General features: G+C 34.8%; 1 protein-coding gene and 1 long non-coding RNA gene across 4 annotated transcripts; one reads left to right on the top strand and one right to left on the bottom strand.

The window, feature by feature from the left end:
- Window positions 1-4,526: 4,526 nt before the first annotated feature.
- klf11b (Kruppel like factor 11b) lies at window positions 4,527-10,464 on the bottom strand. Of its 3 annotated transcripts, none has more exons than XM_056477018.1 (4): window positions 10,379-10,464; window positions 6,989-7,243; window positions 5,458-6,262; window positions 4,527-5,221 (listed from the first exon to the last, which is right to left on the bottom strand). In XM_056477018.1, exons 2-4 carry the CDS (start codon window positions 7,232-7,234, stop codon window positions 4,926-4,928), a joined length of 1,347 nt encoding a protein of 448 aa, XP_056332993.1. In that variant the 5' UTR covers window positions 7,235-7,243; window positions 10,379-10,464; the 3' UTR covers window positions 4,527-4,925. The 3 variants fall into 3 exon arrangements, with proteins under 3 accessions (XP_056332993.1, XP_056332991.1, XP_056332992.1); XM_056477016.1 differs by lacking the exon at window positions 10,379-10,464 and adding an exon at window positions 8,575-9,007; XM_056477017.1 differs by lacking the exon at window positions 10,379-10,464 and adding an exon at window positions 7,329-7,644.
- Window positions 8,933-18,630, top strand: LOC130244540 (uncharacterized). The gene is made up of 3 exons (XR_008839236.1): window positions 8,933-9,025; window positions 14,152-14,229; window positions 18,440-18,630. It is a non-coding gene; the product is annotated as an uncharacterized LOC130244540 (long non-coding RNA).
- Window positions 18,631-18,989: the final 359 nt, after the last annotated feature.

The following is an 18,989-nucleotide window of genomic DNA, read 5'->3' as shown; positions in this document are numbered from 1 at the left end:
ACGTCCCATAAGATGCCAGAGACAACTGGGCTTTACAATGCCAAAAGACAAGTCGACAACAAGGTTTACAGTGGCAGGAGAACACATGAGAAAAGTAAAGTGAACTCGGTGAACAAACCAACCTCTAACGTTCATGAAGAGGTACGACTGATGTTGATATTAACATTTTACTTCTCTTGAAAATACAATCTCATCTTTCCCAACAGACTAATGACAATGACTCAACGGTTGACAATTGAGTCAACTGAATTATTAATAGGGTAGAAACTATTAAGTCATTAAGAAAGTAATCCCTATCTATTTCCTGGATTTCTGAACAGGTCAGGCCTCCTAAGGAGATGAGTTGTGCCAACCCAGAGAGCCCAGCAACAGCACAGTAAGTGTATTTCATTAATTATTGATCTCAAAGTGACACACATCATTTCCACTGAAAGAAGTTAGGTTGTGTCTGGTGCAGTGTTTGGTTGAGAGGACTGGTGTGTAGTGTTAATTGAAATGCTAATCTTAATTTAAGGAATAAATAGTGATGCATTTCATTTGTGCATTTTGTTTTCACTATTTATTGATTTTAGATTTATCGATTTAAAAAAAGGAAAAATAACTTTAACTATGATATTCTATAGTCTTTCATAGAGTAGTGATGTATTTAATATTTTTTGACTTTAAAAGAACTTTTTTGAAGTTGACTAAAACTGACAATCATTGAATTTAAAATTGAATCCTCACTTTTATCACCCTCATGTCATTCCAACCCCCTATAGCTATAGTTCATCTTCAGAACAAAAAAAGATACATTTTACAGTAGATTAAACCAGAGAGTTTCTTCATCTTTCATAGACAGCAAAGTTGCAGACTTGTTGAGAAAAACACCAAAAACATCCTTAAAACAGACTATGTGCCTTCAGGGGTTAAATCAGAATATTATCAAGCTAAAAGAGTAATTTTGTGTGCCCATACAAAAAAAAAAATAATAATGACTTTATTCAATAATAATCCGGGGTATACATCAGTGCATAGAGCTTCTAAACATGCACCCTATACTGACACTGAGAAGAAGAAACTGCTAAATAAAATCATTATTTGTGTTATTTTTATGTGCACACAAAAGTATTCTCAAAAGTAAAATAGCTTCATTGTCCAGTCCAGCCTGATCTCACATGAATACATAATTTTAGGTCATTTTAGGTAGACCAAACCCCACCCCTAAACCCAACCCTCATTGGGATCATATTAAATTGTATGAATGAGATACGAATTTGTATGACTTTCATATGAATTAGCCACTAAATCAAAAAGTTACGAACTGCACGAGATAGCTTTGTCCAGTTGGGACCATTACTGGAGGACAATTTCATTTAAAATTTCTTGTTTTTAATATATATATATATATATATATATATATATATATATATATATATATATATATATATATATATATATACATATATATATATATATACATATATATATATATATATACATATATATATATATATATATATATATATATATATACATATATATATATATATATATATATATATATATATATATATATATATATATATATATATATATATATATATATATATATATATATATACATATATATATATACATATATATATATACATATATACATATATATATATATATATATATATATATATATACATATATATATATATATATATATATATATATATATATATATATATATATATATATATATATATATATATATATATATATAGTATGATACATTTTATTAATGTTTTTTTATTATTATATATATGTATATGTATATATATATGCATATATATGTGTATATATATATATATATATATATATATATATATATATGTATATATGTATGTATATATGTATATATATATATGTATATATATATATATATATGTATGTATATATATGTGTATATATACATATATATATATATATATATATATATATATATATATGTATGTATATATATATATATATATATATGTGTATATATACATATATATATATATATATATATATATATATATATATATATATATATATATATATATATATATATATGTATATATATGTATATATATATATATATATATATATATATATATATATGTGTATATATATATGTATGGATGTATGTATAGATGTGTGTGTGTATATATATATATATGATACATTTTATTAATGTTGTTTTAATTTTCAACATTTTAATGTAAAATTTTATACAACTTCATTTATTTTTAGTGGTTAATCAAAAGAAATATGACAAGGAATTTTATGAAGCATTTGATGATTTATTGACATTAAATGTGTATTGAAAAATAATAAAAGCTGCAGTAATAACATCTTTTGTAGTGGTAAATTAGAAGAAAGTAAATATTGATGTGTTAACTATATTTAACAAAATTCAATTAGCATATAGTGGTTGTAGATGTCTACTAAAAAGATAAAACCCCTGTATTAACTATGAAATTATCTTTTCCTTTTTAATAGAGGTTATGGAATTGGTGGTGGCTCCTTTCTGTCCTTTCCTATCATCTATGATGCTTCAGAAGAGGATCTCATGAACACAATCGAAAGGGATTTTAGTTAATGGACATGATCTCATTCTGAGACAGGAAAAGAAAATGATTTTTGAAAATGATTATTGATGTATCAGTACAACACATTATGAATCATTTTATTCAGATTTATGAAAATAATTTCTCATGTCAGTACAACACATTATGGATTATTTTTTATATTTTGAGGCATAGATATTCAAGTATGTATGTGTTTTAAGAAATTTTGTGCCTCAACTGTTTATTCACCAAAGTTCAGGATGGAATTTAAAGATTATTTTAATAAAGAAAGAAAGGAATAAAAGTCCTACTTTGCTTTTGAGACTTTTTTATGCTGTAAAACAGCTTGCCTGAGAGAAAAACTTATGGAGTGGATAATTTAGTTACTATTCCTGACCACATTTCCAAAATCCTCCACCCGTTTATGACAGGAATGCACATCAGCAGTTTTAGTGGTTTCATGGAGGCCCCCTGACTATACTGAACCACCCTGATGTATGTTCGCCAGATTAAATAGCCTCCATTTTGCTGAATACAATTTCTTTTGAGGCATGCAATGAAAATCATGGGAAAAACAGGCATTGTGCATTGAGTTTATAGGAACACCAGACAAAATGTGAATGAAATGTGTGTGAAATAGGATTTTTTTGTCAACATTGATACTGTAACAGTGTATCTTCTTTCTGAGATGACAATTATGTACATGAAGTATAAAAAAACATACATTTTATGAAAACATTATCTGCACTATGTGGAAACTAGACTTGTTGAAATGTTAAATATAAGCTTTATATATATATGATTTTAATCTTAAATTGATATGTTTGGGAACTCTCCGAACAAACACAAACAATTTGACAAAATGGAGGAGCGGTTTGGTTTGTTGGCTGTTTTGTCCAGTTTTATATTAATTTATTAATCCATTTATTTATTGTTTTGTAACAATTAAACAACTTGGCTTATAGAATAAATGTAATATTTCATTCTCACCCAATCTAAGTTAAAGAAAAATGTATGTTAAACACACGGTGTCGCTGTTGCTGCATTGTTGGGACAATCGATCATGGCTTTTTCACGGTTGGGGAAAGTCGGTCAGTAAGGCAGGAGGCGGGGCACCGATCTGAAAGCTGATTGGTCGCGCCTCCTACCACTACAGTTAGTCTTGAAAACTGATTGGTCCTTGATTTAATTGAGTAATCGAGCACACAACTGCATTCTTTTCCATTTTAAAAGGTGACTGTGGTGTGAGCAGTAATAACAGACATCCGGTCTCAATCTCTGTGGGAGCATTTGTATTACTGGAAAACACACCATTTATTATCAAGCCAGTGGTAAGCTATGAACAAAGCAAACCCTTTTTTTCGTAAATATGCAGTGTCCTTTCCAAAACTAATATAGGCTGGGTTGTTTTTCATCGCCAGAACTCCATGTGTTTGGCAAATGAAGGATTTTTAAGGATGAATCAGGGTCTTTATTCTGATATATACTGACGTACACCAAAACAATATTTACCCTAAGTCTAGAATAATTAATCAAACATGTTAGCTGAATCTACTTAACCTGTCTTAGAAATAAACTAATGATCTATTCATTTAGGTGAGTTTCTTATAAACAAAAAGTAATGTCATGAACTTTGTACAAACCCTATGATCTAATGGCCTGTGTTAACTTGCTGTGGAGATAATGGATAGATGCCCGAAACAAAAGGTCCAGGATTCTTACGAATCCAACAGGAAGTGGGTGCATCATGGGTGTGTCAGCAATGTGAGAATGTAAGTTCATTTACTGCCAAGAGCAGCAAGCAGAAGAACTGAAGTACAACAAAAACACTCCGGCCCAAACCCATATCAAAGAAACTGCTGAATATTTTAGAAGCTGCGAATTCAGGATTTATATATATTCGACTTAAGCTCTTAAGTATAAAAAACAACACTCAAAACACACTTAATCTTCATTGTTTAATAAAAAATGTATTAAATAAAAGTTCTATTTGATAATCACAGTGCAGATAATTATCCACATATACATTTTTACATATATTTTCCTTTTTCTAATTGTGTGTAGTTCCACTAGATATTTCAGCTAGATCTGTACATATAAATGTATACAAAAAAGAAGAAAAAGGAAGAAATTTTAAGACAAACATAGTACAAAGACTTTGGCAAAAGAGTGCATAAATCTTTTACACCATAGTAAACAAAATGTTCCATTGCAGAGTGCGATATATGTGCAGCAAAAAAGACAGGAGTCCAGTGCATAAATCAGATTTTTGCCCACGAGAGATTCAGCAGTCATAAAATGAGTCCCTGCATTTCATCTCTGAAAGTTCAGTCTCCATCAGAGTCAGTTTGAGGCTGGCAGCAACATGCTGACAGGCAGTGCTGTGCCAGTTGGCAAAGTCTTGGCTGCGGTGATCTTGTTGAGGTTCCGCACCTCTGTTTGCCAAGATGGGATCTTCTTGGTGGTCATGTGTCGCCGTGCGTGCTTTGTGAGATGGTCGCTGCGCATAAATCGTCGTTCACACACCGGACAGACAAACTTCTTCTCGCCTGTGTGTGTTCGCCGATGCCGGGAGAGCTCATCAGAGCGAGCAAATTTCTTATCGCAGCCTTCCCAATTGCAGCTGAAAGGTTTCTCTCCTGAAAGACGTATTAGAAGACATGTTAGATAACCGACTTTATCAAGACTTAAGAGCAAGGACCTCCAAACTCAGAGAGCTACTGTTCTGCAGACTTTAGGTCCAACCACAGCTATCAGAAATAACTTAATTAGCTGTTTCAGAAGGGACTGAAGTTGGAGCTGAAATATTCAGGACTGTAGCTCTCCAAAAGCAGTGTTTGTGACCCTTGCTTTAAAGGTTGAGGTCTATATTTACCTGTATGGGTTCTGAGATGTGCCTTCAGGTGGGAACTTTTAAAATAAGTTTTTCGACAGCCTGGGAAATTGCAGACATAGTTGCGCCTGCGGGAAAAGTCGACCTGTGTGGCGCTGCTCTGCCCTGAGGGCACGTAAACAGGAGCGGGAGCCAGAGGCAGGAGCTTGGTGTTGCCTAGGGTCACAACAGTCTGCTGGCATGGTTGAGCTGAAGTTACTGGCGATTGGGGCATCACGAACATCACTGTCCCCTGAGGCACCGGAGAGCTCATCAGGAGCGGCTGTGGTAGAATAGACTTTACCCCAGGGCTGGGCTTCTGAATAAATGTGGCTGAAATGACTCCAGGTTGGGCCATGGGGAACATCTGGCATATGATTGGTGGACTAGAGGTTGGAGGTGGCGACTGAGGAGTTGACGTAATGAAAAGCTTTTCCTCTTTTGAAGGAGATCTGCTGCTTTGGCATGCTGTTGTGGTGTCTGTCTGGGGCTGGTGGCACAAGCTAGGTGATGAGGGAGCTTTCTCAGTCTTTTGTGGCTGGGCAGCTTGTGGAATGTTCTGGTAAAGGAAGCTGTCGGCCGTGTGGCGGATTACGCTGGTTGCCATGGCTCTGCAGGGTGGGGGTGTGGTCCTTTCTGTGGGATGTCCAGAGGAGGGTACCTGAGTGATGGAGGCCATGGTGGGGCATGCAGATCTCTGGGGGCTTGGGTGGCTGGGACAGGGCCGGGTCAGCGGGGAGGGAGAGGCTGGCACTGGTGTGATGTTGGTGGTCTCAGAAAAGCTGGGACTGTGAGGTGGGGTCATGCACTGCAAGTAGAGAGGACAATTATTATTAAGATGTGCATATTGTACTTGTACAATATTATCTATCTATCTATCTATCTATCTATCTATCTATCTATCTATCTATCTATCTATCTATCTATCTGTCTGTCTGTCTGTCGCAATGCCCCAGTATTAAATTGGCCAATAAGCTGATAATTTTGGAATGTTGTGATCTATAAATTATGATTTATGCTAGATTAAATTCCTTTTTTATTCTATTTTTCCACTTAAATTAATTAAAAAAACATTAATAACTGAACAACAACGTTAAATGCAATATGTAGCACATGTTGTACATCTAGTGTTGTGTTTCTAATTTACTTAAGCCATTTTAATACTGGTGTATCCCTAAAAATCAAGGTCTTTGGCAAACAAGTAAATGAACCTGTGGAATTTCTCTGTGCCTGCTGGCTTCACAGCTGTTCTGTTTTGTCTGTTCATCTCTCAGCATCATTATGGCACAAGGTAAGCCATGCAATTACAGGGAAGAAGCCTGTGCTGAAGTTCGATTTGCAAATGAAGCTTATCTAAAGACTGCCACCTGTCCAGGGTGCCATAAAACCCTCCCAAAGTTTTCAGCAAACAAATCAAGTTCTGATAAGAGCTTTGAGTTACACCGTGTGGCGCCAAAGCAGTGTGAGGTTCGCCGGTGTGAATGTTGACAAATGAAACAGAGCTTGAAGTGAACATAATTTATCTTCTACTTACCAGAGAAGAGAGTGAGACGAAATCCTTTGGGGTTTCTGGCGGTTCAGGGTGCAGGAGGGAATCACAGGAGTCTGACGCTGGCGTGAGAGGACGAGATTTGAAGACGTTGGGTTTTGGAGACATCTGACTCCAGAAGCTCATGTAAACCAAGGCTTCAGCAGCCTCAAGATCATTGTATTCCAGAGCACTGCATGAGGAGTGATCACTGTTCTTCTTCACGTCTAAAAAATCCTCAAAGACCTCCATCCGAGCTCCCTGAGAACCACAAAAAAAGAAAAAAAATATAGTAACGTTATATATCAAGGGTGAAAGGAAGTCTTCTGGTTGTTGTGACACATACAGCTCAGCTGCTGGGTGGATCTGAATGAGTCTTTCTCTTGTCTTTATCTATTCATGGATCCAGAAGCAGTATGACAGAGCAACAGAGGAGCCCTTTTTAATGCAGCCCGTCTGGAGAGACCCTCTCTCACTACGCTCAAGTCACTCCTCCCACAGCCAAATAAAGCCAAAACAATGACGTGCTCACAAGCTGGCCATGTGAAATGGCTGTGAGCAAAACTTGAAACCCCCTGATAGACACGGGAACTGCTCAAAACTGCCAGAGGCCAGAAAACTTTAACTGACAGCGACGCCCCTCCCATCCGCTGCTCTTCAGAAATAACACCATCAGCGAGCAGCATCCACTTTTTTTTACAGCAGGGTCAATAAGGTTCTGCACACGTGACTGACTTCTATACAGTAAGCATGTGCAGCATGCTCATCTCAATCCGCCTCAGTGCTTCACATAATTTAATGCATTGATGTGATATAAAAGTGCAAAAAATGTAAAACGTTACTTTTGTCCACCGAATATTATATATAGAAGAGTTTAAATGCAAAAACATTGAACAGTCAGCTGAAAAATACACATGTATTTTAAGTTCAGATGCAAAAACCTCTAAGTGCTATCTGAAATTTTCTTCTAATGTTACCATTTTCGCAGGCTCCTTTGTCTTGATTCAGTAATCTCTATTTTATGGCAAAGAATAGATTATTTTCATCTCTTTTATCGTAAAATAACTGAACATAAACATGAGTGGCTGAGAAAAACGCTCAATTTAGAAAAAAAAATCCAGATGGCACTTTTTTTTTGCATTTGAACTTAAAATGCAAGCCTATATGGTCATTCAAAACAAGAAAATAAGTGTTACACAATGAATACTTGTTTCCATATAAATTAAAGGTTAAATGAGGGTAACGGGATGCCGGTAAATCCTTAAAAGCAATGCTTATGCTTGTATAACACATAACAGAAGATATACTAAAGGTAAAATTATTATAAGTCAACTGTAATGAGTTTGAGCGAACAGCTTCTTGTTTTCAGAAGTTTACAACGACTCGATACAATGTAATATTTCATGATGCTGAGACAAATAACGTAGTTACAATGTAATATTTAGGTGAGAGTTGACGTCATGCGCCTCAGTACCAGTAAAACATAATAAACAATGCCCAGCCAGTGTCAGCTAACTGTAAACAAGTCATTTCACAAATATAACAGTTTTACACCAATATAAATGTTACATAATTAAATATTCCGCGCTTACCTCACATATTTCCTCCATGTTCGTAAACTGGCGTGTTGACATTGATCAGAACGTAAGAAAAATTTCTTAAATGAAAAGTAGAGCAGAACAAAGACACGGAGCTGCTCCTCCCGTTCGGTGACGCGACTCACACCGGAATTCAGTGCGCCTTTACCAGCAGCTGAGTAAAACAAGCTCCAGAAAAAAATAGAAAACAAAATTCACAACAGTCTGGCGGGTGGCAACACGCCACCAATGAAAAACAAATGTGTGTGAGACCTTGACCAATGGTGTGAAGGCCGACGCGTGATCAGTGCGTGATTGGCGCGCGATTGGCGGAGCGGGGGTGCGTGGCTGCCGGTGGGCGTGTGCTCGGAGTCAGCGGTGTCACTGTAAACTTGCTGAACTGAAGAGTCCGGATCTGGGCGAAAGGTCACAGCCTTTAGAGGAGCAGCAGTTAATAGTGAAAAAGGTTTGTGCGTCTGGTCAGCTTAAACATGTAATGGCGAGGTAACACAGCACGAGAAGCCAAACAGGGGCAACACAAGCGCGCATTTGTTTTTAGAAACTCGCGTTTTTTGATCACTTAAGCGTTCAATTACATGATGTCAGGCTAATTGTATTGTTGCAACAGTGATTAATGTTAATAAAGATGAGTGGTTTAGTGGTTTAACCGTCGAGTTGCAGCTTGAACACACTTTAGTTTGTGCACTTTACTGTAGGGTTTCATGTGTTCACATATTTAGTTTTCTCAATTCCAATAGCATGACAGCATGTGTCAGAGTTAGTGTTAATCAATATTAAAGGATTAATCATGATTAATATGATATGATCATTGCCAGTTATCTTAGCAAAACAATATACCAATGCACATTAAATGCTTAAACACTGCCAGCTTGTAAAAAATGTCAGCTAATGACATATGTTTACTTTTTTCATTTATAATTATATACAAACATTACAAATTCTGGTTTGTATTAACCCTACATTGGGTAACATTTTGACAATTCCAATTTAAATTAAATTTTTGCCCAAGGGTTTGAACATACACTGCAAAAATGATTTTCTTACTTAGATTTTTTGTCTTGTTTCTAGTCCTAGTCTTAAATTGAGAAGCATTTTCTAGACAAGCAAAACATAGTCTCATTTTAAGAAATAAAATGCCAAAATTAAGTGTTTTTTTTCTTTAAACAAGCTAAATAATCTGCTAATAGGATAAGCTAAATATTTGCTTTTGATTTGCCAGTCTTCAGATCTCCATAATTTTTGAGAGATTTCAAAATATTTCCAAACAGATCATATATACCAAATAGGTGTTTTTAGGTGAAACTTTAACTTTATATGCTTAAAGTTTGTCAATACATTCACACATAAGTGAAATATAATTTTGGAAAAAAATATTTCAGATATTGTAATTGCAAAAATATAGATAGATAAAAATAGAATAAAAAAGGAATCTAGCATAAATCATAATTTATAGATCGCAACATTCCAAAATTATCAGCTTATTGGCCAATTTAATACTGGGGCATTGCGATAGATAGATAGATAGACAGACAGACAGACATGCTTGCATACATAACATTTCTATACATAATTCCAAACATAACATTGCATTCTTTTAAAGTATTTATCTGATGTTAGTTTAATTTTTATAATAGGCATGGACATTTCTGTTGATTTCTGCAGCATATCATTTATCCACCTGCTGTAATGTGTGTAAATTACCCTGATAAGATTGAATGTCTGCAATACACCTAAAACATGAAAGAACAACTCTAATAATGTCTTATTTTATATTTGTTTACAGTATAATATATCTTACCTTAATCTCTGTTCTGATTTGAATCCATATAATGGTCTTTAACCAGACAATAGTTCAAATAGTTGTGATATGAATGCCACTCTCTCTGTTTTTATAATGTGTCTAAAATGCTCTTGTCTTGCCTGAATTCATGGTGTTTTCGTCACACCCTCTCTGAGAGGATGGGGTGTCTGGAACTCATGCATTTGCTTTCAGAAGCAGTGACATTTAAGCGATGTTAAACCAAATCATCCTGGAAAATGTCAGGATGTTCTGATCACAGTCGCTACAGGTGATAGATGATGCTGTAAAAGTGCTGTATAAGAGCGGCTGTTCTTCGAAAGGAAAATCTGTTCAGGGAATATCTCTTTCAGTCCATGCCACAAATACACTCTGATACTGAGAGACTGAGCTCCAGTGCTGTCAGGCTTCCAAGCATTTTATCTCCACTTTAAGCTCTTTATCAGTCATTTCGGCTGCCAGGGAATCATTTAAAAACTTGCATTACGCACGAGTCTTTCCTTAAAATAGGTGATGCAGATGGAAAAAGATGTTATAATGATTTCTGCAGCCCTAAATTGCATCATTTAACTTGCCTTTGAGTTTACCTGCTTGAATTTAAATTAGTTCTGTTTATGACAGTAATAAGAGATGAGGAAATTTATTAGTAATATAGTAAAAACAACATGCTCTCAAAAGTTGCTTGTAAATGTAAAAAACATGTTGAATAAAGGGTTGTAATAATTTATAACATCATTAAGATAAAAAAGATAGGAAAGCCAATATAATGTAAGCTATGATATAAATATAGTTAATATACTGTACATACTTTAAAAAAACTCTTTATTTTTATTTTAATTGAAAAAAGTTTCATACATACAGTACCGCCTAAATCCTTACAAGAAAGAGATGGACCATATATCAAAGTTCTCTTGGAAGTACTCACAGCGAATTTAGCTTACTACAAAAAGGAACTCAAAACCCTACCTCCCACCCCACCCATCTAACACTGATCAAAATATTTATGGAAGGTTCATAAAAAATAAAATAAAAAGCATACATGAATAACATTAAAATCATAATATGGAACTGGCTGGGACATAAATTAAAAATTGGAGCAAGCTGTATATGGACAATAAAACCAAAAGAGACATTATAAAATAATTATAAGATAATTATAAAATAAATAATGAAATAAAATAAGTAAATTAACATACAATAGTCTTGTAAAGGTCTATCAGTCCAGTCCATCTGCAAAAATAATATGAATGGTTCCCAAACCTTGTTAAAAATGGACAATTTTTCACTCAGTGTGAATCTTAGTTCTTCTAAGTGTACCATAATTCCAAGTACTCTAGACCACATTTTAAAGGTGGGAACAGCATCAGATTTCCACATTTGTAAAAGAATATTTTTGCAATGCACAAATAAAATAGAATAGCTTACATTATCACAATTAATGGTGACAATTAAATTATTTTAATAGTAACATACTCTTGTTTAAGACAGATTCACCAACATACAGGCATTTTTATTTTGTATTATCATCTAATTAATATAAATTTTACCACCTCAAGTCCACTTCAGTTTGAAGATATATACCTGCAAAATGCAGGATGAAAATTACCAAAAGTTTGTGGCCCCAAAATCTTTGCTTCAAATTTAAAAAACTGTAAACGAAAATAATGTAATGTGTAAGAAATAGTGCTATGGTTAATGTATACTCGATACTCTATGCCTAAATAAAGTTTAATATTAGTAGTATTATTGTTATTTCTCAAACATATAGTTAAAAAAGCAATAGTGTTGGTGACAATATAGTGGTTAAGTGCGCTGACATATAGCACTGTGGTGCTCACAGTGACTCGAGTTCGAGTCCTGGCTCAAGGTTCTTTGCCAACCCTTCCCCTCTCTTTGCTCCCAATACTTTCCTGTCTGTAACCTCCGCTGTCCTATCCCAATAAAAGGTGAAAACCTTAATAAAATAATAAAAAAGCAATAATAATATTAAATGTAGGCCTGCTGTTAAAATGCTTTATTTTGTATTGACCTTATTCTTCTATGTGGAAGTGTGCTTGTTTTAGCAATTGTTTCAGAACTTTCGATTCAGCTGCCTCATCATATAAAAAGAAAACATCAGTTTGCAACATCAAGCAGCATAACAAGCAGTTTTTTTTAATTATTTTTTTGGGGGGTTTCACCTTTTTTAAAATCAGTAGAGAATTGACAGGAAAGCATGGTAGCAGAGAGAGGGGACGGGTCGGCATAGGACCGCCAGGCAGTAATCGAACAAGCAGTTTTGTGAACAAGCAGTTTTTAACGTCTAAAAATGAAAAGGAGTGAATGAGACCGGAAGTCTCGAGCCAAAAAGATTTAAATGGCTGCGCCCGCTCGTGCTCGACAAATAAGGTGAATAGACTTGGGGTGGAACAGACTTTAATCTAATCCTCAATGCACAGGGCAGTAATGACATCACAATACAACTCAATACAATACAAGAATTGAGTTAGACATGTATTCCCTCCTGCATTATATTCAACATTTTAGGCTAGAGTAGTTATACTCTGTTTTTTTTCTCTGGAGTGAAAGAATGCCAATAATCATCTTAAAAGCATCTGTTTATGCAGAAGTAGATATTGATTTCTGCATGTGTCTTCATATACATTAAAGCTTCAAAATACAATTCTAAATACATCTCTGTTAGTCATATTTGTTAAATATAATTATCATTTAGTCTGTATTTCATCCACAACACTACTCAGGAGCAAACTAAGCTACTCTGATGGCTTAAAGATATCTCATTCGCTCCTGCTAGATGAAAAAAATAACCTCTCCACCACTTGAGTTGAAAAGAATTTACTATATTTGTTAAAGTGTTAAGAATATTTAGCAAGTGTTTATTTCAGAGTCTGTTGTGTAAGCGTGAGATAGAGAGGAGAGAGCAGGTAGTGATGAGCTGAGGAGTGTCAGAGCTGAGCTCAATAATATTCATGACCAATCCAAATATCAATCAATACAGAGCTTCTCATTCCAGGATATTTTTATTATCTCAGGGTAATCAAATGGGCTTATAAAATATTTTCTGCATCATTTTTGAACTTATCAAAGCCACAATCATACTGTTGCCCTTATGAACAAATAAAGTTCTTTCAAATTTGCCCTCTTAGCGATTAATGTCATTTTCGACCCTGCTGCAAATGCAGCTCGAATTTGCGAGTGATGCCACATGACTGTTTGTCTGCTGGTTGGCACTTGGTAAAGCAGCATGTTCTGTGGCAGCAGATGAGCGTTAGAGAGCATCACATAAGCTCAGCAGTGAAGGCCTGTGTTCTGCCAACGGCAGTGGGAAGTGTAGGAGTCACGTTAGGAGCGGGAGGCATGTTTGTGATATAAGTGGGCCAGACAGAGAGAGAGAAAGGAAGGAAATTGGAGGAAAGGTTATTCTATTCACATCACCCCATTCCCAGCCCGTTCCAGTCCTCCCAGCACCCAACACCAGTTCTCACATAACGGCTCCGACCCAAAGAAGAGCAGAGGTCACTTATTAATAGACGTGTTAAATATACTACTGTGCTTGTCCTGTTGTATTACGCTCGCAATATGCTCTCCTATTTGAGGGACTTTGAAATTACAGCATGATGTCATGTGTTTACTACAATTTTCTACTCATATTTCATATTTTTGTTATTTAGATCTGAATAAAGTTAATCAAAAACTTAGATAATCATCGGTGTTTATTAAATGGTGTGTGTGTGTGTGTGTGTGCGTGCGTGTGCATTTGTGTGTTTTGGCAGCACATACAGGCAATTCAGATGTACGCAGATCTCAACAACAGGCTGATCAACAGAAACTCCTCACTTGCTTCACTAGAGGTGGGTGTGTATCTGGGTGAAAGGGCAAAGCTCGGGACAGAACGTCAGTTTTGTTTTAAAACAGGTCCTGTTTTGTGGTATGTAAGGTGCTGAGTGGCACATTTGACAAGATCATCTGGTCTGCTGTGCGTAGTGACTTTTGTGACTTTAAATCATGTTGGCGCGTTATATTTATAATCCCTGTGAAATCAAAAATTAAGTTGGCTTCTAGCATGATTGTGTTAAATTCACTACCCACAGACTTTGAAATATTTTAGTCAGAAATTTCGGCACATTTTAAAATAGGATCTCACATGTCAATCACAGAAAACATTTCTGATTGGGTTTGAATTTTTCTGGTGTTCACATCCGTAGAAATAGTTTTTAAAGTCTGTGTGAAACCAAATGTACAATGTTTATTTTGCTACCACACATTGTGATTGTTTAGGTGATCAATTAATCCATGTTAATCCATTGAAAAAAGTTTGTTTTGGGGAATCTGCAATCAAAATCTGACCATTTGCTTTCACGTTTGGTGTGGCGATCCTTGTCTGTTGAGGTCAGTTTGACCATTTCAGCCACGATATTCTTAACCACACCCCTTTTGCTGTTAGGAGCAATGAAGCGCAAAAAGAAAGCCCCGCCCGCTAATCAATATTCTGTTTCTGTTTTGGAAATACATCAACCTACTGAAGTAAAAGTCTCAGCAACTTCTATGTCACTCTGACTTTAAAGGTGTTTTGAAATTCAGAGCCACCATACAAATGAAAGCAAAAACCTAGAATGATGTCACTCAGAGCACGGCATGTTATGACAAACAAAGTGTGTAATTTAAATACACAATGTGGTGGCTGGTTGAGAACCACTTTACTTCTATAGTTTACTGTACACAGGTTTCAAAGCCTGGCATCAAACTTTCCCGTGTGTGTGTGTGTGTGTGTGTGTGTGTGTGTGTGTGTGTGTGTGTGTGTGTGTGTGTGTGTATGTATGTTTTGTGTGTGTGACCTTTGACATACTGCCAGTCTCTATCTCTAATCATTAAATCATTGACATACATACTTTATCCAAAAACGGAATAATTCAGGAGCAAAACTGTTGCTCTGAGATCTTTAAGTTGTCTGAAATGTAAAACACCCAATATTAACTTCTTGTTTGTTGAACTGTTGTATAAAATTAATATTTCATTAGCATTTTAAGACACATTCTAACCTTTGGGAAGAAGATTTTACTTAATATTATATCTTTTAAAAAACATTTGCTTGGCTTTTATAGGGTCTTTTTAACTGCATTCTAATAGGCTTCAATGTATTGTGGTTTCTCAAGACATGCTTTTGCTAGTTTTTTGGAAAATAGATGACAATTTGCATTTTATTAATGCAAGTTTTGTTTTTTACATTGATACAACAACAATTCTGATCATCACAGAATCACACACCATTATTTAACATTAAAACTGACTTCCTGAAGTCCTGTCAAACTGGACAGACCTGACAAATTAAGTCATTCACAGAATATACTGATCATCTCATTCATGGTTCATCGCTGTACTTTCTATTATTCTCCATTGCTCCTTTGATTCATATCTTCAGAAAGCCCAGACTTGTTCCTTGATTTTGTGGTGATAAGGGTGTTTAAAACAACAACAACAACAACAACAACAACAACAACAACAACAACAACAACAACAACAACAACAACAACATAATTTTAATTGTAGCATCAACCAGTGTACTTGTTACTATTAAGTTTATGTTTTCTTTTGTGAGATCTAGTCATAATTTAGTCATAAAGTTTTGCACTGTGGTTGTGCACAGAAGGTATACACTTTATGCTGTCATAAACAGTCAATAAGAACAATAAGTCACAGTCAGAATTGGGTCAAAACAGATGAACAAAGTCATTTAAAGCCAGTAAACAATCTTCTTTTTAAAGGCATTTTCAAATGTACCTTTTATCAAATTGTATTCGTGTCAAATTACGAAGGATACCTGTATATGCCTGAGCGTGTCATAAATGTTCCCAGACTTACATAACTCATCAACATTTCAGAATATTTAATAAGGAAATTGAATTGAAGTGGTGTTCTGTTACACTTTTATGTAAATGTGACAAAGGTTACATTCCAAGGACATCTTTAATTGTGTTCAATCACAAAGCAAACGAAGCTCAAGAATATTAACCAGATTGGGATTTGATTATGGGTTAATACATGTTGCATAAAAGTTTGTTTTCAAAGCTTTGAACGAGTATGGTCAGTACAAATCATTTATGCTAGTGGACGTTTACTATTTAGCTTATTTAGCATTTAGTGACCTACAAATGAGGACCATAGAAACAGATCATTCAACAAAAGAGTAATGGTAGTCTACTAGGGCCAAGACTGATGCACATGCAAATCAACAAAGACAATGAGTAGAAATAATCATTGAATAATGAATGTTGTGTAAACAAGCTCCACCCTCATTGAAAAAAAGACAATCAAAACCATAAACAACAGGTGGAGAGGAATGACACCTGCAGGAAAAAAAAAGTTTTATTAACTCATCTCTGTGACAGTTGGTAATGTTGTATATTAGGAAAAAGGTTTCTTGGTTTATACTACAAATAAGAAGAATGTGAGTTGGGTATTTTACTTACTTTTGCTTTAATAAATCTTTATATGGAGTTTTTTCAGTTCAAGGTTATTTGTATAGCACTCTTCACAATAATTATTGTTTTAGATCATCTTTACAAAAGGTGCACATTATTGCATTACAATCAAAATCAGAAAAGTTAAGGTTATTAGTAGGGCCAGACAGAATCTGCGGACGCTTTTAGCTATTTCTGCGGAGAATTATGTAAAAAATCTGTAGATTTACGTGGAATGATTTTGGGAGTATCAAAACTAAAAACTTAATATATGGAATGAAAAATAATACACTTTTAACTTGTATTTGAAGTTACGATGCAAATCCAATTAGATCCACTTAATTGGTAAACAAAGCAAGTCTCTCCTATAATATGTCTAATAAAAGACAACATAATACTTTATAAACTGTATTCTAAATGAATCATATGAACATTGTTATATTACTATCATTAAATCACAATAATATTAGTCAAATTAATTTAAAAACTGGATAAATATAAATTTACACACATTTACACAAGTAAATACATAGACTCAATGATGGGCTACAAATCTGCGCAATTCTGTGGATTTCTGCACGTGCAGATTTCTTGTGGGCCTAGTTATTAGTTACTAAATTTAATGAACTAATTACTAATAACTTTATTAGTTAAAGTTGTTATTATATTTAAGTGTAGTTAAACTGCAGTTATATAGTATATAGGTTATGTCTAATGTAGATGTTGAATGAGATGTATTTGCGTAATAAGTGTATTAAGTTTAATACAAGCTGTATGTCTAAATATAAATAAAATGGCTACAGTTAAAACTACAAGTGATCAAGATGATTTTATACTATTTTAACAAATGGAACAATACCGTAATTAAAATAAAGTCATGTGATCGTGTGATTGGGGGACAGAAACCCTTTGAACCTTCTAAAGTCATCAGACATCTTTAGTGAGGCTCCAAATCACAGGCTGTGTATATGTTCAGTCCGAAGGGCACTTTAAACGCCATGGGTAATATGTGCACATAGACTTATACAGTACACTGAGTACTGGTAAAAGCTGAAAGATGGGTTATGCTCTTTGATTCACTTCATTTGACACAAATATTGAGTACGGGATACAACAGTTGCATCATATGCTCAATATTTGCACCAAATTAAGCGAATTATGACATTGAAAATGTTCTTATACATAGACAATAAAATCTTCCATAGCCAGTGGGGTTCTATCCATCTATCTATCTGTCTGTCTGTGTCAAGTTGTAAAGTACAGGAAGCTAATTAGTTTTTTTGTACTGTACTTTTATTGAATACTATTTCAATAAAAGCCTCTTTGTTCAACTTTTTGCAACATCAAAAGTCACCTGAGCAGAAATAAATGTCCCATATTTCAACATATATGTAAATAATTGAAAAACATGAATTGCAAAATACAGAAACGTGTAAATTAACATATGTATATTTTTATATTATATTTAATAACAAATAATTTTTTTCTCCAAAAATTACTATATAAAGTAATGCATATACATTTTACAAAAATAATAGGTGTTAGGGAAGCAGACGGACAAACAGGGTGAGTAAATGATGAGCGATGTTTATTTTGACTGCAGAGCCACACAAGGAGAACAATAGGAAAGTGAATGAAGTTCGGATTGAGCTGATAGTCCTTCTTTGGAGCAGGATGGATAACGGACACTGAGGAAGACCGAATGCACACACCAGAGGGCTTGCGGGAAAGACAGACTGACGAAACACAGAACTCTGACAGGACACCGGGAACGCTGGACAGACTGGAAGGAAACAGAGACCAGGTAAGTACAAGAGACGAGTTTAACTGCTAGTGAATACCAGGAGATACTCTCTATGAGTCCGCTTCGTATAAACGAGCCCGGACAATGAGTGATAGAGTGATAGGGTGCATGATTAGAACTCAGGTGATGATGCTCGCTGTGTGATACTGGTGGAAGAGCCTGGCCAATCCGTGACAATAGGCAATATGCCCAATTTAGATACACTTTTTATTAGTGACACTGGTGGCCAATAAGTGAACTGCAGCTGGTCATATCTTTAAAGGGCACCTATCATGCAAAAGCAACTTTTGGAAGCTGTTTGAACAGAAATGTGTGTGGTATTGTGTGTACAGTCATATTAGAGTAATAT

Source organism: Danio aesculapii, chromosome 17, assembly GCF_903798145.1.
Source record: "Danio aesculapii chromosome 17, fDanAes4.1, whole genome shotgun sequence".
Classification (NCBI taxonomy): Eukaryota; Metazoa; Chordata; class Actinopteri; order Cypriniformes; family Danionidae; genus Danio; species Danio aesculapii.
Note: the sequence above shows the minus strand (reverse complement) of the source record. Positions and strands in the feature narration are given on the sequence as shown.